General features: G+C 38.5%; 1 protein-coding gene across 1 annotated transcript in view; it reads right to left on the reverse strand.

Annotated features, from left to right (window-relative positions):
* The window catches only part of NLGN1 (neuroligin 1), a 691,248-nt gene extending 672,028 nt beyond the window's left edge, over positions 1-19,220 (reverse strand). The window contains exon 1 of the mRNA XM_004591291.2: positions 18,408-19,220. Coding sequence (XP_004591348.2) covers positions 18,408-18,900 — 493 coding nt within the window. The 5' untranslated portion in view covers positions 18,901-19,220. The remainder of the gene's footprint in view (positions 1-18,407) is intronic.
* Positions 19,221-19,448: the final 228 nt, after the last annotated feature.

The following is a 19,448-nucleotide window of genomic DNA, read 5'->3' on the forward strand; positions in this document are numbered from 1 at the left end:
TATGATTCATTAACAGCATCATCTTCCTCCCAGCTATTCTGGCTCCAATCCATTGTTAATCTTGCCAAAGCCTTATTGCTCGCTCTCAACTCCTGCACCAGCCATGTTCTAGTTCCGCTCATCTCTGCTCTGAAATCTCTCTCCGATTCATCATCTTTTCATTGCCACTGTGAATTATGATGTACATCATCTGTTAGGCCAACACCTCCCATGTTGCCCCGTTTCCTGTCATCAGTTCTTCGCTGTGCCCATCATTGCCCACCCCCTGCAGAAACCACACCTCTTTATCATCACTCTTTGCCCAAATCACCTCAGGGAATACTTGTTTATGCTAAGAGTCCTCCTTGCGACCTTCAAGGCAATTTTACATCTTGCTACACCACAATTCCTAGGATCTAGTTAACTGAACACCTACATGCACTACACTTGACTAATGCCTTTGCCTTAAAAGTGAAAGGACCACCTCACATCCCTACCTGCTGAAGCTCTACGCATGCTTGTAAAGCTGATGCAAAGTATCAGTCCTTTAAGCAGCTTTTCTCATTCTCCCCAATCTGGTAAGTAGCTGCATTCTTATGAAGATCTATGATATTTTTCCCATCTTCTCCAAATGACCGTTCTTGGATTATTAAGCATATGCATCTGTAGTTTTCCTTTCCATTGTGATTCAAGTACATATTGAAATGTCTACATTTGCCACTATTTTGCACAAATTAGGTTATTAGTTCAACTGCTATCGTGAAGCCTAACACACAACAAATTCAAACCATGGGTATTCTCTGAGTTATTAGTGTTCTGAAAAATTACATTCATTTGTCTAGTCATTAATACAAATCTACATAAATTATGCACCTGCCTGTTCTTTTGAAAATGAACCAAGTGATTTTCCTTTGTTGTCAATAGTTCGTGATTTCCTGTCTATGTGTGTTCTCATTTTCTAGGGTGCCCCGACTAAAGGTACATTACAATGTTCACTGTCATTGTTTTGTTTTCTATTTCTCTCCTGTTCTGACATATTCATCATACTACCAACTCCTATTCTTTTAAAATATAGCTCAGTAGAATACATCCCGACATTTAGCATTATTTTCAAGAATTTACCTGTTATCTGGCAAACAGGAGTTAAGCATCTGTTCAGTATTCCATGCCACCATTCTGTTTGTTTTCTGAAGTTTTTCCATCCTTTTCTTCCTTACTTTTTTTTTTTGTTGTTGATTCTTATTCTAATTCATTCCCCTGTTTTCCCTCTCCAGTCCTAATAAAGAAGCCAAGTCAGCAAGAACAGTAGAGGAAGGGCAGAAGGTCAACAAGAAAGGGGGTGGCAGTAAACCATCAAGAGTCCTGAAACTGCCTGGCCTCTTCAGCCTGCTTTAACAAAGGCCATCTTGAAACTATGTTGTTGCAAAAAAACATCCCTTACCTTTCACTTTCTCCTTTCTAGCTCACGGTAATTGCCTTAGGCAAGATCCCATTATCACTTTGTTTTTGTAAGCCTTTTATTCATTTGAATGGGAGAAGGGAAAAAACATTGGAGGCACACAGAGAGGGGGTTGGGGAGAGAAGGAGAAATCACCCATCCACTGATTCACTGCTCAAAATTCGATCAGATAGACAGAGACCAATAAGGATAGCTTATCACAGACAGGAAAGGGTCAGTTTGGACTCCCATATACCTCACTATGTAGGACACAAAGATCAGTTACTCCTTACTAAGGTACTGAAGATTTCTCTGCACACCCCTCCTAAAAGTGTTCTGTGCCTCAATCGTTAACATATGGGTTGTTAGACTTATAAACCTGTATGGACCATACTAAAATTTGCAAAGTTCAGTAAAAATCACACTTGAATATGTAAGTTGCTAAATATAAAAATGAAAATAGACATGAGACAGCTGAATAGTACCCTATAACCATTTTAAGGATTATAATAGCCAGTTGCATATATACTAAAATTGAGATGTCAATGAAGTAGTTATAGGATGTGGTTAAGAACTTGCATTTTCTAACATATTGGTCACTCAATACCATGTCAATTAACTTCATGATGTTGTAAATTGTTGTTGAAGTCGTGTAGTGGTTTTTCATTGGAGGGGATGATATTATGCCAGCTCTACTCTCAGATCAAGGATGGTCTCCCAATGAAACTGTTGAATTTATCTGGACAATAAGATGCTGGACTCTATGCATGGTTCATGCCTGCAGTGAAGGAATCATGACTGGATATGAACTATACTACTGTAACAATATGGAGGAATTCAATATGGGAGGAGAGCTTAGAGAGGGGTTGGGGGAAATCCCACAGCCTATGAAACTGTGTCATAAAATTAACTAAAAAAAAAAAAAAGACATTGGAAAATGGAAAAAAAAAATCCAAAGTGTATTTATGATTTAAACAATAAAAATCTTTCCAAGTAGAAAAAAATAAAAGCCCATAACAGGTATGGCTGAGCTAAGTGAAAGTTGGTTATGAGCCAGGAACTCAATCTAGGACTCTGATGTGAGGATAGTAACTTAAGTACTTGAGCTGTCATCCACTATCTCCCAGTATTTATGTTACCAGGATCCTGGTTTATAAATGGGAACAGGATTTGAACTCAGGCACTCCAATGCAATCTGGATATCCCAATTTGTGACTTACTCCAGAGTGCTATAATGCCTGGCCATGTTATTGAATTCTAGTTAGTTTCTGTATTCTCATCATTTGTATCACTGTTAGAGACCAAAAAAAAAGGATTTTTTGATTCTGCAAGTTTTGGTTTATATCCCTCAATAGTGAACTATCACATTCACAACAACTCCAAGCCTCTCAGACATGGAGGACTGGATGTTGCCTATTCCAGTCATATCTCAATTGTACCTTTTGATTACACAATGGAGTCCACTCCTCCTTATCCTTGTGTGTCCCTATTCTCAGTGGCTGTTCCACTGCCTATTGTGTCACAGTTAATTGCAAGCATGAATATTATCATGGAGCATGTTCTCACCATTTCTCTTTTAAAAGAGAACTGGCCAATCTATCTTTCATGTATTATCTTACCATACATAAACTTTACTTCCATCACTCATAGGACCTCTATTACTTTTTACACTGAGTGACTGAAGGCACAGCAGGTAGAGAAAGACTAGAAGGCTTTGAACCCCAGCTCTGCCTCTTTGTGGCTGTGGAACCATAGCCCGATGCACCTGAAGTGACTTCTCTGTGCTTCATGGTTTTCTTCAATCATGTTGGCATCGTAGTGTAATTGTCTCATAGGTTTGTTGTGAGGGTGATGTTAGCATTTCAGTTCCTGAAAACAGTGTCTAACTTCTGGCAGGCATGAGCTACTGTAAGAACAGTTTTGGTTGTTCCTCAATTGATTTCATAGAAAATGATCACATCCTGTTATTTCTGCTTTCACAGCCTAGCACAGTCCCCAAGACTTAGCAGATGTCAATACTAAGGAGAATGAACAAATGCATAACAGAATAATAATAAGAGGCCTGTATTTCACCAGATTATATCATCCCCTCCCTTTTCATTGTTGCCCTTGAGTACAAAAGTAACTGAAATATGGACACAAATGACTATAACATTTTGGTTGAACTTTAATCTAACTGAGCAGCATGCACAAATGGGTTCTTTCCTACAGTTTCAGAATTATGTGAGCAACTGTCAGCATGCTGAAAATGGAAAACTTCAGGAAAATCAGGGAGCATGATTAGCTGTAGAATGAGGAAAAGTGCAAAACAAAAATACACAATCCCTTCTCCAAAATATAGTATACCTTTGAAGAGGTGACACGAGACCCCTTAGCCTACTGTAGGGCCCTTCTGAGCTCCGGCATCACCTGAGAAATGGTCCTGTCACGGTCCTAACACTCTTCAGTTAGCTCTGGAGTGTGCTCTGAGATAGAGATCTTGCTATCGAATTTATTTCTTTTTATTACTGATTTTGAATTTACATAACCTGTGAGAAAGTATGAATTCCCATACACCCCTTATTCCTTAACTTCTGCTAAGGTCTGCTGTTAGTTTAACTGTTTCAGTCAATGAACCGCATTCAGCACCTCCTTAGGCTTATGCTTTATTGCTCCTCCTCTCGGCTGTCAGTTTTTAAGGGTTCACAATCCATCATCCACTAGAGAAGCCACCTGTCCGTCTATCTCAGTGATCTAAGCATGCCCGTTATCTGCATACACACACTGCTGTTTGACCTCTCAACCATTCATTAGGCAACCCCAAGTTCTAAAAATTCTGTTCCATGCATGCAATAGATTCTCACTCCCTAGTTTTCCATTGTATCATGATTTCTGGCTTTTCCTGGGGAAGCTTAGAGGTGCTCATATCTACTAAGGAAAAAGCAAAATAACACTGAACGCAGTCACATTTTCATAGCGACATTAATCAACGGGAGGTCAAATAGTAATGAATGAGATCCCAGGCATTGGTCACTGAAAGAACTATTTTAGGCTCTACAGCAAACCTTTGAAATAAATCCAGCTAGACCTCTTCTTAGATCACAGTGTGCAATACTCATGCTCTGCTTCTTCTATAACCTCAAATAAAATGTCTCAGAGGAAATAGTGGCAAAAAGTACTATCAAGAGGTAAATGGTAAAACAAGAAAAAAGGCATTCGAAGGTAAGATATATTTGCTATGAGAGGGAAATCAGGATTGGGTGAGAGTAAAAGGAAATTAAAATAGAAGGTGGAAAGGGAAAATGAAACTTCTGGCCTAGAAATGGAAAATCATTCTTTGTGCTCCTATTACACAAATGTGTTGCCGGAGTCCTGTATTAAAATATAAATTCAGTAAGAGGCAATACGGCTGGCAGTCACATGCACAGGCAGCGAGCCAAGAGCCTTGGCTGTTGGCAGCCACTCAGCCTCAAGGGTCCCTGAGACAGAGTCCAGGTTCTATCTGTCAGAGCCTGAACCACTGAACATGGTTATTTCTTAGTTAAGGACTCTGATGTTGGCTTTGAAATTTTCTTCATTTGGGAGCACTTCACCATAAACAAAGAGGGATTACATGCCAGAAAGGAACAGCATTTATTCTGGTAAGGAACAAGGGCAGGTGTCGTGTTACCCATAGAAACGCAGGTGGTGGGAGATAAGGCTTTCTCCAACGACATGTTTTGTATACCAGCGTAGAGAGTTTAAAGTCAAAAATCATACAGTCTGGTAGGTATGCAAAAGATTACAGAAACCGGAATTGAAACAGGATCACCTCCCAGAGGCAATTACAGCAGTCGAGAGAACAAATGAGGAAGTCTTTAAATCATGGGAGAAAACAGGAGGAAAAGGAGAGACATGACCTGGAGTGGAGACAGAGTGCGTGCATGTTGCTGAGCATGCGGGTGAGCAGTGGCTCTGGCCATGGTGACAGACAACCTCACAGGGAGGCTTTGGCTCCTCAAGTTCCTTATTTAGAAGGTACCTCACTTAGTTGAAGGGTAGCTCTTCCTTCATCAGCCTATCATTGAGAGTGAAAATCGAAAAATCCCCCTTTTTGTATTAACAGAGTCTGTGCGTATGACTTGCCATGGGATATTCATAGCAGACATTGCCACTTTGCTCCTATTTGATTTCACCAACAAGTTTGATGTGTTTGTTTGCATGTCACGTGAGTGTTCTGATTCCCATCTCTTGCGAGATCAGCCCCAGCACTTCAGGAGTACGAAGTCATGTTCCTAAAGATGGGCAAACAGAGTTCTAGGAGACAACAGAGTCTGAGCAGAAAAGAGAAATGTTTAAACATACATAAGCAAATACGGTAAATAAACAGTGCATAATATTTTATTCTCAACCCATTGATGACTTCCTTGGCAGTATGGTCACACAGACTGTAGCCCCCCATGCCACGTGCTGCAAGACCATTCATTTTTATGGATTCAGGTCAAGGACAACTTTCCTGGCAAAAGATCTGAAAACTTAGGCACCTCTCCTAGGTGTCATTATTACCCTCGTCTGCCTGCTTCCTTGGGGTTTTTAGAACATCACTGCTTCCTCTTCCTGTTTCTGTCTCCCTCATGAGATTATGAGGTCTCTGGACGGCAGCCCTCTATTGCATTTTGGCTTCAGTATCTCCAGGGTCCACAGAAGAGATGCTCAACAAAATTCTGAGAGAAGAACTGAGCACAGCAGCTGTTAATTTACCTCTGGAAATAACAGTATGTAACCTAGTCATCCAGCAGCTGTTGAATCAGTAGGCAAAGCACTCCTAAGCATTAAAGAAATTTGTATAGGTACAGAACAGGCCTTAAAAAAAAATCACACAAATTATTGATTTAAACAAAGTGGATAGAAAGTTTTAAGCCCTGGTTTTTGGCAGAGCAGCCAAAGTGAGCCCAGGTAATGGGACTGATATAATTACAGTTTTGGTTATGCCTGATGTGTTTTATTCTGATGTGCATATTTTGTACTCCATACACATTTAAGGATTTAATTAAAGGTTTTATGATGGTGAACACAGTGCCAAATATTACCATCATTACCTGTTTTTCTTCTTTTGTGGAAAAGCAGTTACTCCCTCGTTTGGTTTTGAGATTTTTAACACTTATCAGACTTGCATTTGCTTAGCAATATTGAATCAGACATGACCAAAATATCCCATTTCCTGCTCCTGGCAGATGGTCCTTGCAAGGGAAGCTGCCTGAGGTCAGAAAACGCCTTCTGCTCACTGAACCTAAAGCGGTGCCTCACAGCACACCAGCCCCTCAACTGATTCTGGCCAAAAGACAGACGTTCTCAGCCATACCACACCACACTGGAAACAGCTTTTAGGACACATCCAGAGGTGAGCAACTTCAACCTTGAACAGCAGAATTCTCACTAAAGAAGATGAACACCTGTATGTGAGAGTCACGCTCCCACCTTATGAGCATCTGAGGCTCACAGGGCCTTCCGCGAGGCTTGACAGTGCCTTTTCTCTTATACAGGCCCTTTCCAACCTGCATAGGTGTTCGTAAAATGAAAACAGGAAAAATAGGAAAGTCGTTTTAGAATTAATTGGGATATGAATCATTTTAAGCAGTCTTTGCGTAGGAAATTTTCTCAGAATTCAAATTCATGAACATTACAGTTTTGATTGAAGTGAAGCTCATTCCCTAAATAAATTTCAAAGCTTTTCTTCTTTTTTTGAAAAGCAATGAAGTTCCCTTTAAAGAAATAGAAGTGAAGAGATCTGCCTTGTTGGAGTGGTTTCCACATGGCATGGGTGAGGACAAGAGCTAGCAGTCCTGTTGGGCTCAGGTATGCAATGAGTCTGGGCTTGCGGAGATTTGGGTAGGAGACGCACTGGTAGTTCAGAAATCTCAGCTTCTGCCTGCCTGATAAACCTGACCAATGTCACCAATAATTCTTTATGCGACCTGGGGGCTGCACACTGAGCCCTGAACTGCTCATTGCCAGAAATGCTGGTGAGGGGAGGAAGCTGGGGAGAATTTAGCGAGAGAAGAACTGGAACTGGCTGTTGACATTTTTCTTCCTAGAGACTGTCCTCCAGGGAACATACCTGTTCATGGGAGACCTACAGGTGCAGGCCACAGAGCACATGTGTGTGTTGAGTAAGCACGCAGATATAAAAGAACATATATTTGTTCTTCCTTTCCTGGAAGTAGCTACATTTATGTCTCCTTGGCAGGGTTTTGTAATGTTACCAACACTACAAGATCATTACAGCGCCTTCCTCGTGCTAATTCACATGTATCCCTCTGTGCCCTCCTGTCGTCATGGAAGACCACAAAGAATATAGGAAGGGAGATCCAATGGTCAGAAGAAAAACTGAATGAGATCTCAACTATGAGAGAAAAAGAAGAAAGGAAGGAATGTTGTGTTATCCAAGCTCAGGAGACAATACCAGACTTCTTGAGTGTCATAACTACACAAAGATGTGGCCTTAAGGAAAGGAGGAACAGAATAAAGACTACTTCTCCAGTCCTAGAGAAGGAAGCAGAAAATTAGAGTTGTTGTTGGCTAATCTGTTTCTGAAAATAATAATTAGGACTCCAATGACTTCAGCTTCTTTTGAGATTCATTTTTGTCATGGTTTAAATATGATTTTTTCAACACTGTACATGCTTTAATGAAAATTACTGCTATAATTAAATTGTTCTAATGGTACCATTACAAAGCTAACAGATGAAGAGGATTACAGTAAACAGAGAAATACATCCCAAATTAAAAATTATTGTAAAATAATTTTGTCCAATTGCCTAAACATGACAAGTAAGATGGACTTGGAAATCAATGTAACTAGTTTTAAATTGCAGGGATCTTAATTTTAACCAAAACCATGTTTGCATGTAAGCAACCATCTGGATATGTTGTTTGAAATTCAAGAAATATAAAGAAAATGGGATCTTTTTTTCCTACACAAACACTTATATATTTAAAAGCATAGGGACTAATGCATACTACCCTATCTTTTTACAGAAAATATTTGAAAACAAACTAATGAAACTTCTCGAGGAAGCAGAGAAAATCCATAGCTGCAGGAGGCCCCCTGATAGTACAGGCAGTCAGCACGTGGAATTGGAGTCTTCAGTTGAATGAAGACTCACTGCCCCAAACATTCATATGGTCTTTGATAAATCATACAACAACGGTATCAACAGTTTTTCAGACTGAAAAGCAGATATTATGAGATCATTCTGATATTTAGAAGAAAAAGATTCCTTGGAGGTGCAGAGCATGTACATCCATATGAATCCTGAGAATGTAGCTGTTCTAGGTTAAATTCATATGTTAATATCCTAATCCAAGTGTCCAAGGATAAAACTTTATTTGAAAATAGAGTTTTAATGAATGAATGTGAAACCATTTAGGTTGGGATCCAATGTAATTTTGCTGATATCCTTATTAAAAAAAAAAAAGGAAGTGAGGATAAATTGAAAACAGACCTCAAAAATAAAGGGAGAACAGCATGAGAAGTGATATAGTGAGGTGACCAACCATGAGCCAAGGATAGAAAAATAGATCAGCTTCTCCTGCTCAATCATTGAAATCTCTGTTATTGAGTGTAGCAGGTGGACAGGAGGAGGCTTGTATCCCAACCCTGAAGACTCCCGGAGCCTCACCAAGGACTTTCAGTACGACCATGGAGGACTACATCCCTACTGCCAAGGAGACCACGGGGGAAAAGGAGTGCCTTCAGAGGCCAAGAACTCTGAGGTCACCCATCCCCATTTGGACCTACAATGTGGGATGGAAGAAGCCCAATTCCTGCCTTGCAGGATCCAGGGTCATCAGAACGACAACCAAGATCCCTGAGCAGTCCGTTGAAACAGAAGAACAGTAAACTTCCTTCGGAACTAGGGAGAGGAGCTTTCTCTGGCCCTTGCCTGCTTCCAACTTTGGGTCCCCACCCTCTTTTGTAAGGACCATCAGGATTGCTCCAGAAACCCCTCATAACAAACAAACATATGAACAAACAAACTAGAATAGATAGAGAACAACTAGGAATGCTTAGAAACAGACAGGAAGCGGCCAGCCGGGATGTACTTATAACTCACTGGGTGGGACACAAAGATCAGTTACTCCTCTCTGGGGTGTTGAAGATTTCTCTGCATACCCCCCCCCAAAAAAAAGTTCTCCTAAACTGTTGACATTGGTCCTGTTAAAGTGATAGAGTTAGACTACCCGAAAAACAACCAGGTTTAGCAAAATCATGCTTCAATGCTATAAAATGCTAAATACTAACATTGAAATAGACAAGAGACAGCTGAATAGCAATCTATAGCCATTTTAAGGTATATGGAACGTGGTTGAATATAAACCAAAATTGAAATGTCTATGAGGAAGTCACAGGTTTCGGTTGAGAACCTGCATTTCCCTAGTAACATATTGGTTAATCAATACCACGTCAATTAATGCCATAATGTTGTAAATGGTTGTAACTATTATGTTGGGTTTTTTACTTGATTGGGATGATACTCTGCTGGTTCCACCTTCAGACCAGAGATGGTCTCACCAAGAAGCCATTGAACTTACCAGGACAATAAGATGCTGGACTTTATGATTGGTCAAAACCTCCAATGAAAGAATCTCAACTGAATTTGAACTATGGAAATGCAGCAAGGTGGAGCAATCCGCCGTGGGGGGGGAGGGTTTATGGAGGGGCGGGGGGAATTCCAGTGCATAAAAAAAAAAATGTGTCACATAATGCAATGTAATTAATAAATAAATAAATAAATAAAAAGAAATCTCTGTTATCAGGTCTGTAACTAAAATTATTGACCACCCCTTCTCCACCTCTCACAGGAAAAAAAAATTCTGTAGTTTAAGCCACAGTTTGTGATGTTTTATTATAGCAATCCACACAATTGATACAGTGACAAGTTAACAGGCTTTTAGCAAATGTAATTAAAATGAGGCTGTAATGAATTACAGCGGGCCCTAAATTAAAATCTGGCATCCTATAGGAAGACTATGTGAAGACACAGAGAGGAAAACACAAAGAGAAGACGACCCTGGGAGACAGAGGTAGAGAAGGAAGGGATGTGCTGATAAACCAAATGCCAGGAAAGACTGCTGGTACTCGGCTGAAGCCAAGAAGAGGTAGGAAGGTCCTTCCTGAGGGCCTGCAGAAGGAAACAACCCTGCCTCCTCCTGGATTTCAGATGTTTTAACTGTGTAACCTGTGAGAATAGATCACTACTGTGTTGGATCCACAGTTTCTGCTCCTCTGTTGGGGCTGTTGCTGAATAGATGAGCTTAGGAAGATGAAGTTTTCAAATTCCTATGCCTTTTGTCCTTGCCTCCTTATCACTGTTCTCCTGTATCTCTATTGCATCTATGGTAACCAGTATCATTGTAACCAACAAGCCCACCAGCTTGGCTAAGCTGCCCACAGACCTGTTATGTAACCATTTGGCTCCAGGCCTCTGTTTTCTGAAAACACTTATAAACAACTGGGAGAGTAAGGTTGACCATGTATTTGGTAAATGCAGCTACTGATGGATGTGACTGTATGGCTGTGTTTGGATGCAAGTGGGTGTCTCTATGTGTACCTAACCATGACCACAAACTATTTCCTTTGGCCCCATAGACACTGGATACAATTGGCTGTGACTTGTGCATTTCTTACTGCCACCATGAGTAAAGGAGACATAAATTCACAAACAGTCTCAGATTGTTCTCTGACTTGTTAGAATCTAGGTTTGCTTGTCCTGGGCCCTAAATGCCTGGCCCTAACCTGCTCTAGGAAATGGACATAGTAGAATTCTATAAAATAACCTGTCTGGTTTTATCTCATTATTCAAAGACTTATGATTGGAAAATACACTTCTACAACTGGTATAGACAACAGGATGATCAAACCCAGACTGCTTGTGTGACTGTAACTAGGAAATCTATATTTGGCCTGGTTAAAAGTAAAGACAAAATAAAACAAAACAACCAAAAATCTATGAGAGGCAGAGTGACAGCATTCTTGCCCAAGGGGCGGGATTGGACCGGGGCCAAAGTTTGAGCCATCACTGCTATCTGCCAGGCTGGAAACTGTAGCCAGTATTGGAACCCAGGTACTCTGATGACATCGGCGTCTTAAGCAACTTCTGAGCCATCAGGCTAAACTCTACTTTTACCATGACATTTTGGAAAGAGGTCATGTCCTGAACCGGGTTTGTAAATATCACCACCATTGGGAAAAGGAAGAGCAAGAAGAGTATTTACAGAGAAACTGCAAGATAAAGGATATTTTTACAAAATCGGTAATGATAATACAACATCATTTAAAGCCAAGATGGCATCATAATTAGTGAATTAATGGCATGGGCTATGTGTGAAAATAATACAGGAATAAATGAAAAAACAATGGAGAGGAGAAAGAACAGCATTTTCTACAAAGGATTCATATTACCACATAACTCTTTTTGTTACCAGAGGCATACATCTTAAATGTTTTCAACTTCAATCTCAGTTTCTGTAAAATAAAAAGTATTTATTTTCTGGAAAAATCGAGTTAGGCAACTCTAATGGTCTTTTAATCATCTGCCTCAGAAGACTCTCTGCCTGTCAGTAAACGATGAAAAAAATGAATGTTTTCTTTTAAAACTTTTCAGCGCCTTAGGTCTACTTTGCTTCAGAGTTCTGACTTAACTGCTTAGAGGACTGAACCACATATGTTCTCAACCACTGATTCAAATTTAAAGTCTGGTCTAATCTGATTTGCCATTCATCTTCCAACCTCAAATGAAGGAATCATTATAATTATTCCAATGAGTAGTGACTTTTCTATTAACAATTTGACCACCAATTTAATTTTCTGTTTGATCTGGAATCCCAAATAGTCTGTGCTGCTGTTTTCCTTGCACTGTTCTGGATGTTTTAGTTTCTACGCTCTAAAATAGTCCATTCAAAATAAATAAAGCTGGCCAGCCAAAAATATGAATACTTGGTCAAGATACACAACCTCCTACTACTGCAGGTCTGTGTCTTTACCATGGAGATAATCCCCATAGCATTACAAATATATTAAATAAATTAGTGTGGTCAAATGTCTAGAACCTAAGAACTCACTAATCTTAATTCTTTGTCCGTTTCCCTTTAATATGACAAACAAACTGGAAGCAATCATACGAAAGCAGCACCTCAGTACCACGTCTACTGAGGTACATACAGTCACAAGTTGTCTAAGATTGTCTGCCCATGCTCTTCTTAGTACAAAATATCTAAGTTGTTGAGAATCTTATCTTGCAAACCTACTCAAGAATATTTCTTCCTCAATCCTATCACCTTTCTCTTACATTGTTAATTGCACCATTTTTGTTATATGCAAATATTCCTCTACATCTTTCATCTTAAAACACGGTAATGAAACAACTGCTACCCACATTACTTCATCTTTTTCTATTCTCTTTCACAGTAAAAGCTCTTAAGATAACTATTTATATTATTATCAAAGCTCAAATGCCTCAAATCTCCCGATCTTTCTTAGGCTGACTCCAGTATGCAAGGTCTATGACATCGCACAGCAATTTATTCAGTAGAGTTGATCACTGTGTTTACTTTAAAGCATTTCAATCATTTCAACCACACCAACAAGATTCTTCTTTTTCTTTACCTATATTTTCATGAGTAACCTCTTTTCGGTCTTCATTGCCTTTACTTTCCCCCAGATATCTAAGTGTTAAGATAGTCCATTGATTACTCCTTAGGTCCTTTTACAGTTCTCTAGCTTCATTTGCTCCATTTTATTCTCACTTAAACGCATCACTTTAAAATCTTCATTTTGTGTATCACAGTGACTCCAAAACCCATGTCTCTACCTACTCTTTTCTTGTGAGCTTCCTTCAGGAAACTGGATTCTTGATGTGTATATGGGATGTACAAGGGTTACCTCAAATTTGACACAGGAAAAAATAAACTTACCATCTTTTCCAATGTGCCTCTTAGCAACCTATTTTGCAAGCTTTTGCTTGTTTCCTTCTTAGTTGATGGCAAGCTCATTCTTTCAGGAATGAAACCAAAAATTTAGAAATATTCACTAGCTCTGTTTTTCTTTCAGATCCCGTAACAAACTGATGAAAACATCTGATTGCCAAAAGTTGTGCAGAATACATCATTGTCCTTGTTGCTATCCTGGTTTGACCGTGAGCCATGCACATGTCTTAGCTGGGATACAACAGCCTCCTCCTACTATTCTCATGTCTTTGTCTTCTCCAACATACTATCCACATATCTGGGTGGTCATTTTAAGTTGAGATTGGTCACCATATATCTTTTTGTGACTTTTTGTCCTTTGGTTCCCATTATGGTATACTACCAATGACTCCTTCAGTATACAGTGAAGGCTTCCACTTGAAAGCCTGTGTCCTAGTGCTTTGTTTTACTTGTTCCGTAAGTATCTACCTCATCTCCTCTAGGCCTTTGCTAAAATGCAAATTTCCATGGCCTTCTTAGTCAAACTTACTTTGCCTTCTTCCTAAAATCCCTTCTTTGTTTGTTGCACCCTTTTGTACATTGCCTTAGATGTATTAGGTGTTCATTGTTTGCAAAACCTGTTTCCATGTACTAGAATACAAGCTTTAAGAGAATAAACATTTTTCCACCTGTTTTCTTCATTGGTTAACCCTTACTTCTGGAATAATATTAACTACTCAATAAATAAATTAGGCAGAAGAAGTGCATAAACCAGAAGAAAGCAAATTCTGGAATATAGTCTCCTTCTAGAAGCCTAAACACATTGACAGTGATAGCAGTCAGTGTGGTAATATTTAATCAGGGCAAAATGAATGCCTATGTTGCTAAACAACCAACCAAATATAATATAAAGTTGTGAAAATGGCTCTTGCGTAGAATTCAAGTTAGATAAGGAAGAGACTATTAAACACAACATCTAAAATTGAAATGTTTTTGATAATCAAGAACAAAATGCTCGAAGTATAAGAAATTGTACCAGGACCATCTACAAAGACAGTAATCTTCTGTACAGTAAAAATTGTGTTCAATTTAAAAGAAAGGTTAACACGTCTCATAACAGAATACATTAAACTGAACTGTGTATTCATCTTAGAAAAGCTAGGTGATGAACATCTTACAATGCAGGGGATATATGAGGCCACACAACTCTAGAGTTTATATGATCCAATCAATTTGTGGATTTCCTAGCCACCCTATCCCTCTTTACTATCTACCATTTGACCACTTCCCTGTCATTTATTTATTTGTTTCTTTGTTTTTGCAACTCCTGTAAGAGAGCAACCGAGCGAAACAAAGGGGAATTTAGACAAACTAAAACTACTCCTTGGTGGCAACCCACGGACACACTTTGAGATTTTGTTCCAGATCTCAATATATAAATCATACACTATTAACAGTATTCATTTAAATAAGTACTGAGCAAGTCAGTGGAAATAACAACTTTGGCTGGTCCCAATTGGAAGTAATGACTAAGCCTCACTAAAACATTGACAATTCATCAAAGGAGACACAATGGTATGTCTCGATATACAAAGACAGAAGAAAGAGACAGAGAAAGAATGGAGATATAATGCCTTTGCTTCAGAAATCTTGCACATAATTCATCATAATGGAAATTTGTCGATTTAACCAATAACTAAAGCCACATTTGACAGTGCCATTTACTCCCAGTAAAAAGTCTTCATTTCTAATTTCTCAACATCGATTTCCTAATTTGCAAAAGAGATAGGAAGACAGAATTCTGATACAGTTATTGTGACAATTAAGTGAACAAATTATGCCAAATGCCTAAAAGTTAATGCCTGTCTTCCATACTCAAATTCTAGTTTCTATCGTGTTATCTCCTCTTTGTCCAAGTGTGGCATTAATTTCATTTTAAGAATGCATTCTTTCTTTAAATTTTGCAAGAATAAATCTTGAAGAAATATCTATAGAATAATTATATATGACTAAAACCATCATGGGAAAAGTAAGGAGAGATGAAAAAGTGCAACTGGGTTCTGTTTTAAAACAAGAAGCAGCCTCTGGATAAACATGTGCATTCTTCCTTAATATGCACAGTAATATATTGCAAAAGACCTCTAAAAATTACAGAATAGTGTGTATCAGAGGAAAAAGAATGTTTTCTTGCTTTTACACATACCAAAGTTCATAAAATACTTTGTTCTTTGTAATTACTTGAAGGCAATTTGCATGAGAAGAGGTTCTTTTTTTCATTCATTGCTCCCTTCAATAATATGTGTGTACTAGTGGCAATTACAAAACATTTCTGATTGAGTACAGTACTCACATTTTGGTGTGTACTTAGCACAGGTTTAGGGGTCTATCTTTGCAAGTGACCATTTAATTTAAGTGAGGTAAATAATAGGAAGCCACAATTTCATTACCATCTATCTGAGGCAACACAACTGTTGCTACAGTTCCCAAGTCCTGATTTATAAACCTTTGGAATTCTGAAGAATTTCTGTTTCATATGCATCATAGATGGCTAAATAGATCAAATAATTTCTAATACAACTTCTTGAAGTGATCAGAATATAACCATCATGGTACAGATGAAAGAAAACGTTGCTTTTACAAAACTCCACTACTTTATTTGCAAACCAAATTCTACACTCATTTTTCTGCTTACTTAAAAAATACTGCTTGTATAGAAAATTGCAGTTAAACTGTTTGTTATTTAGACTTTGAGGAAACAAAAACAGCTAATAAATGACCAGACCTTATTTAACAATAATAGTTTATACTAAAATTACAACCAGAATAATTTTTAAAATGGTAACTAATGATGTAAAAAAAAAACAATTTGGACTATAAGCCACAGTGGTATAAATGAGCATCTATAGAGATGTCTGTGTTCCAATTATGAGTCAATTCATAGTTGCCAAGGTGAAATGTATGGCCTACACATATCTCTTACCAACTTCCTTATAAGTAGAAACAACAATAGAAAATGAAATTAGTTTCCTAACAATTATTTTTTGTTTTGAAATTAGTTGAGATAAAAGGTCACTTTCCCACACACTAGCTTACCTTTTGGTGCCCTTATCTTTTTGTTGATCACACATATTTTTATGCATTATGCTACATTTTGCATTCTTCAACATCTTTATTTATGACTTTGTGAATCAACATCTTTGTGCTAGGAGGGGAAAGTCACTTAGCTAATTATGCATACTTGATAAGCTGCATAATAATAACTGCAATACTGCATATTTGTGGAAGCTTATAAATTACTCCAGCTCTTCTCAACTGTTTAAGAATAAGCATTTTTTGTTCTCGTTTAAAACATCTTTGTTGCCTCCATATCCATCTTGCTAACTACACTATGCTTTTAGCCCAAATCATACCAGCGATTAAGAAAAAGGAAGATTTAATCTCATTCTATAAGCATACCAAAGAAATAGAGCAAAATAAGTCAATATAATACAGACTGTAATCTGCAGGTGACAATTTTGTTATATGAAATCTCTCCTATATATGATACAACCTAAATATAACAGAACAGTTTAGATACTCCCTGTCCCACAAGGATGTTGTAATGAAATCTTAGTCGAGCCAGAAGTTTAGAAACACATAGAGAGACTGTATAACACTAGAATGTTAATGTGATTTCTGCATGAAGATTGGAAATTCTACAAAGTTATGGAGAAGGTCAAAATAACACTTAGATGATTTACCACTGTAGAAAAGCATACTCCTTATGAGTGATTTACTGAATGTTATATAAAAATCGAGTGTGGACAAGCTACACTCAGAAGCAGGCTTGCAGCTGTCAGTGTCCACATTTGCTAAATCTCACTAGAAGATGATTTGAAGGTTGATTTAGTTGTAGCTTCTAATTCATGTTCTTCTCTATGTTTTGAATTGTTTAACATAAATATAAAATTGCTAGAGTACTTTTAACTCTGTATACAGCATAAAATTTGCAAAATCTCATTCTTTTCTGGATAAGTATCTGAAAGGAAAAAGACTGCCTAAGAAGCAACATCACAGTTTCGTAAAGGTAACTGCTCAACAGCTATGGCAAATTTACCCTGATGAGGAAAAGTTTCATAGGGAGTTTAATAGGAGATAAAAACAACATGCAAAATATGAGGTTTGCGGCTCAGCTGATCAATTCTATGAGGCACATGAACGTGTATCTGTAGAAGAGTTCAAACATCAAAGCTGCCCACTGGATAGAGCAGCATTGATTCGAGTCCTTACAGGCAACATGAGAACCTAAGTATTTTCTCCTCTATCTGCAAACTCAAAGTAGAAATTCATCTTCTGTTGACACTCCCAGAACTAGCACACAAAGGCAAATGTCATCTACTTGGCGATGTCATCTACTCAGCCAGAGCGCGCTTTGACCACTTTTCCATTTTTTGAGAAGCTTCACCAAATTCTAGATATCACCTAACCATCCACTTTCCAGCATCAGCAAATCATCCGTTAGGAGAGAGTCTTGTTCTTCCTCTCCAAGATTTTTCCCCCATTTTTTATTTCCACTTTTATACATACCTCCTTTTCTACATATTTTCTTGCCGGGTTTTCTGGCACATTCCTTGGATATTCTTTTTACTGAAAAATGAATAGAAGACTAGAAAATAACATGGCGCTCCATCACAGACCGCCGGAACATGCAACACCACTAACTTAAATGCTCCTGCATTTACTGAGTGCGAAAGATCCCCATTTTGTTGAGCCTGCACATGCAATGAGAAAATGTTGATGCATCTTCTCAGAAGTCATTTGGTAGGAAATGGAAATTAGGAACCCATTTCTACCGAAATATACGTGCTGTGGAGGAAAGAAAATGAGTAAACACAGGAAAAAAATAACAGATACACTGACACACAGAAAGAAAAAAGAGCAGCATGCACGCATGTAAAATATGTCTACATGCCAACAGGAAAAGCCATGCATACTACCAGTACACATGAATTAATACTGTTAGCACTTAGAATAGAAAATAAAACTATAAATATATCTCCTTGGTCTTTTTCTGCAGTCAACTCACCATCCTCAGTTGGGACATAAATGTTTAAGTACAGGCAGTCTTCACTCTGGTCTTGTACATATGATGAAACTACATCCAAGTTATTGGTAAACCACACAGGAAGCATGACTTCTGGCAGTCTTCCATCAATGATATTCTGGGGACACACAGGAGCAAACTGCGTGGCATTCTTGACATCTGACCAGGGAGAGGGTGGTTCAGGAGGCTGAAAACGATGTTCTCCTGTTGGTGGGGCTGCATATGGAACCCCGAGAAACTGAATAACAGGCCCCAAAATCTCATTATTTAGTTCTTTCTTAATCCCTCTTATCTTGCCAAAATTGGTAGTCACCAATGGGTCCATATCATCCAACTTTTGTGAGAGCACATGAGCAGCCTGAAGCAAACATCCCAACATAAAGAGAGTCAATGAGGCTCCCGCTCCCCCATGTACTAAGCGTGACATCACTGCTTTCCAAACATAACTTGGCCGTGTGCATCTGGGAGGTGCCATGGTCCCACATTAGTTGCCTACTTCTCTTGTTTCAGGCAGCAAAATGTATGTATATCCACTTCAGAAAGACCTTACAATTGCAAAATATGCCTCCAATTGCTCAAAGGTGAGCTTGTTGAGAAGAGCTCAAGAAGATGTTTACAGAGCAGGTATTTCCTACTTTTTTCCAAGGTGTTGAAGCAACATCTTTAATCATCACGATTTACTATACCACTTTCTATTGACCATTCTCTTTTCCATAGTAGCAGTGTGACAAGAATGGCCATTGACTGTAGATTTCCCTTCTATAAGTCAAATCCAATTATGTGGAGGTCTATCTCCTAGAGAAAATAAAAAGAAATCATTAGTATGAAAAGCTAAAATAGATAACTATGTATTTTATAAGCCAGCAAAATACATTAACAGAGGCTGAAAACAGGCAAGTACTATAGGAAAATTATGGTTTGATGGGAAGTGACAGGTCAAATAACTGATTGTTAGATTATTGAGAAACTTGCCTGCTGACTTGATATAGATTTAAGTGGAGGCAGTCCATGCCAAAATACATG

Source organism: Ochotona princeps, chromosome 3 (genome assembly GCF_030435755.1).
Source record: "Ochotona princeps isolate mOchPri1 chromosome 3, mOchPri1.hap1, whole genome shotgun sequence".
Classification (NCBI taxonomy): domain Eukaryota; kingdom Metazoa; phylum Chordata; class Mammalia; order Lagomorpha; family Ochotonidae; genus Ochotona; species Ochotona princeps.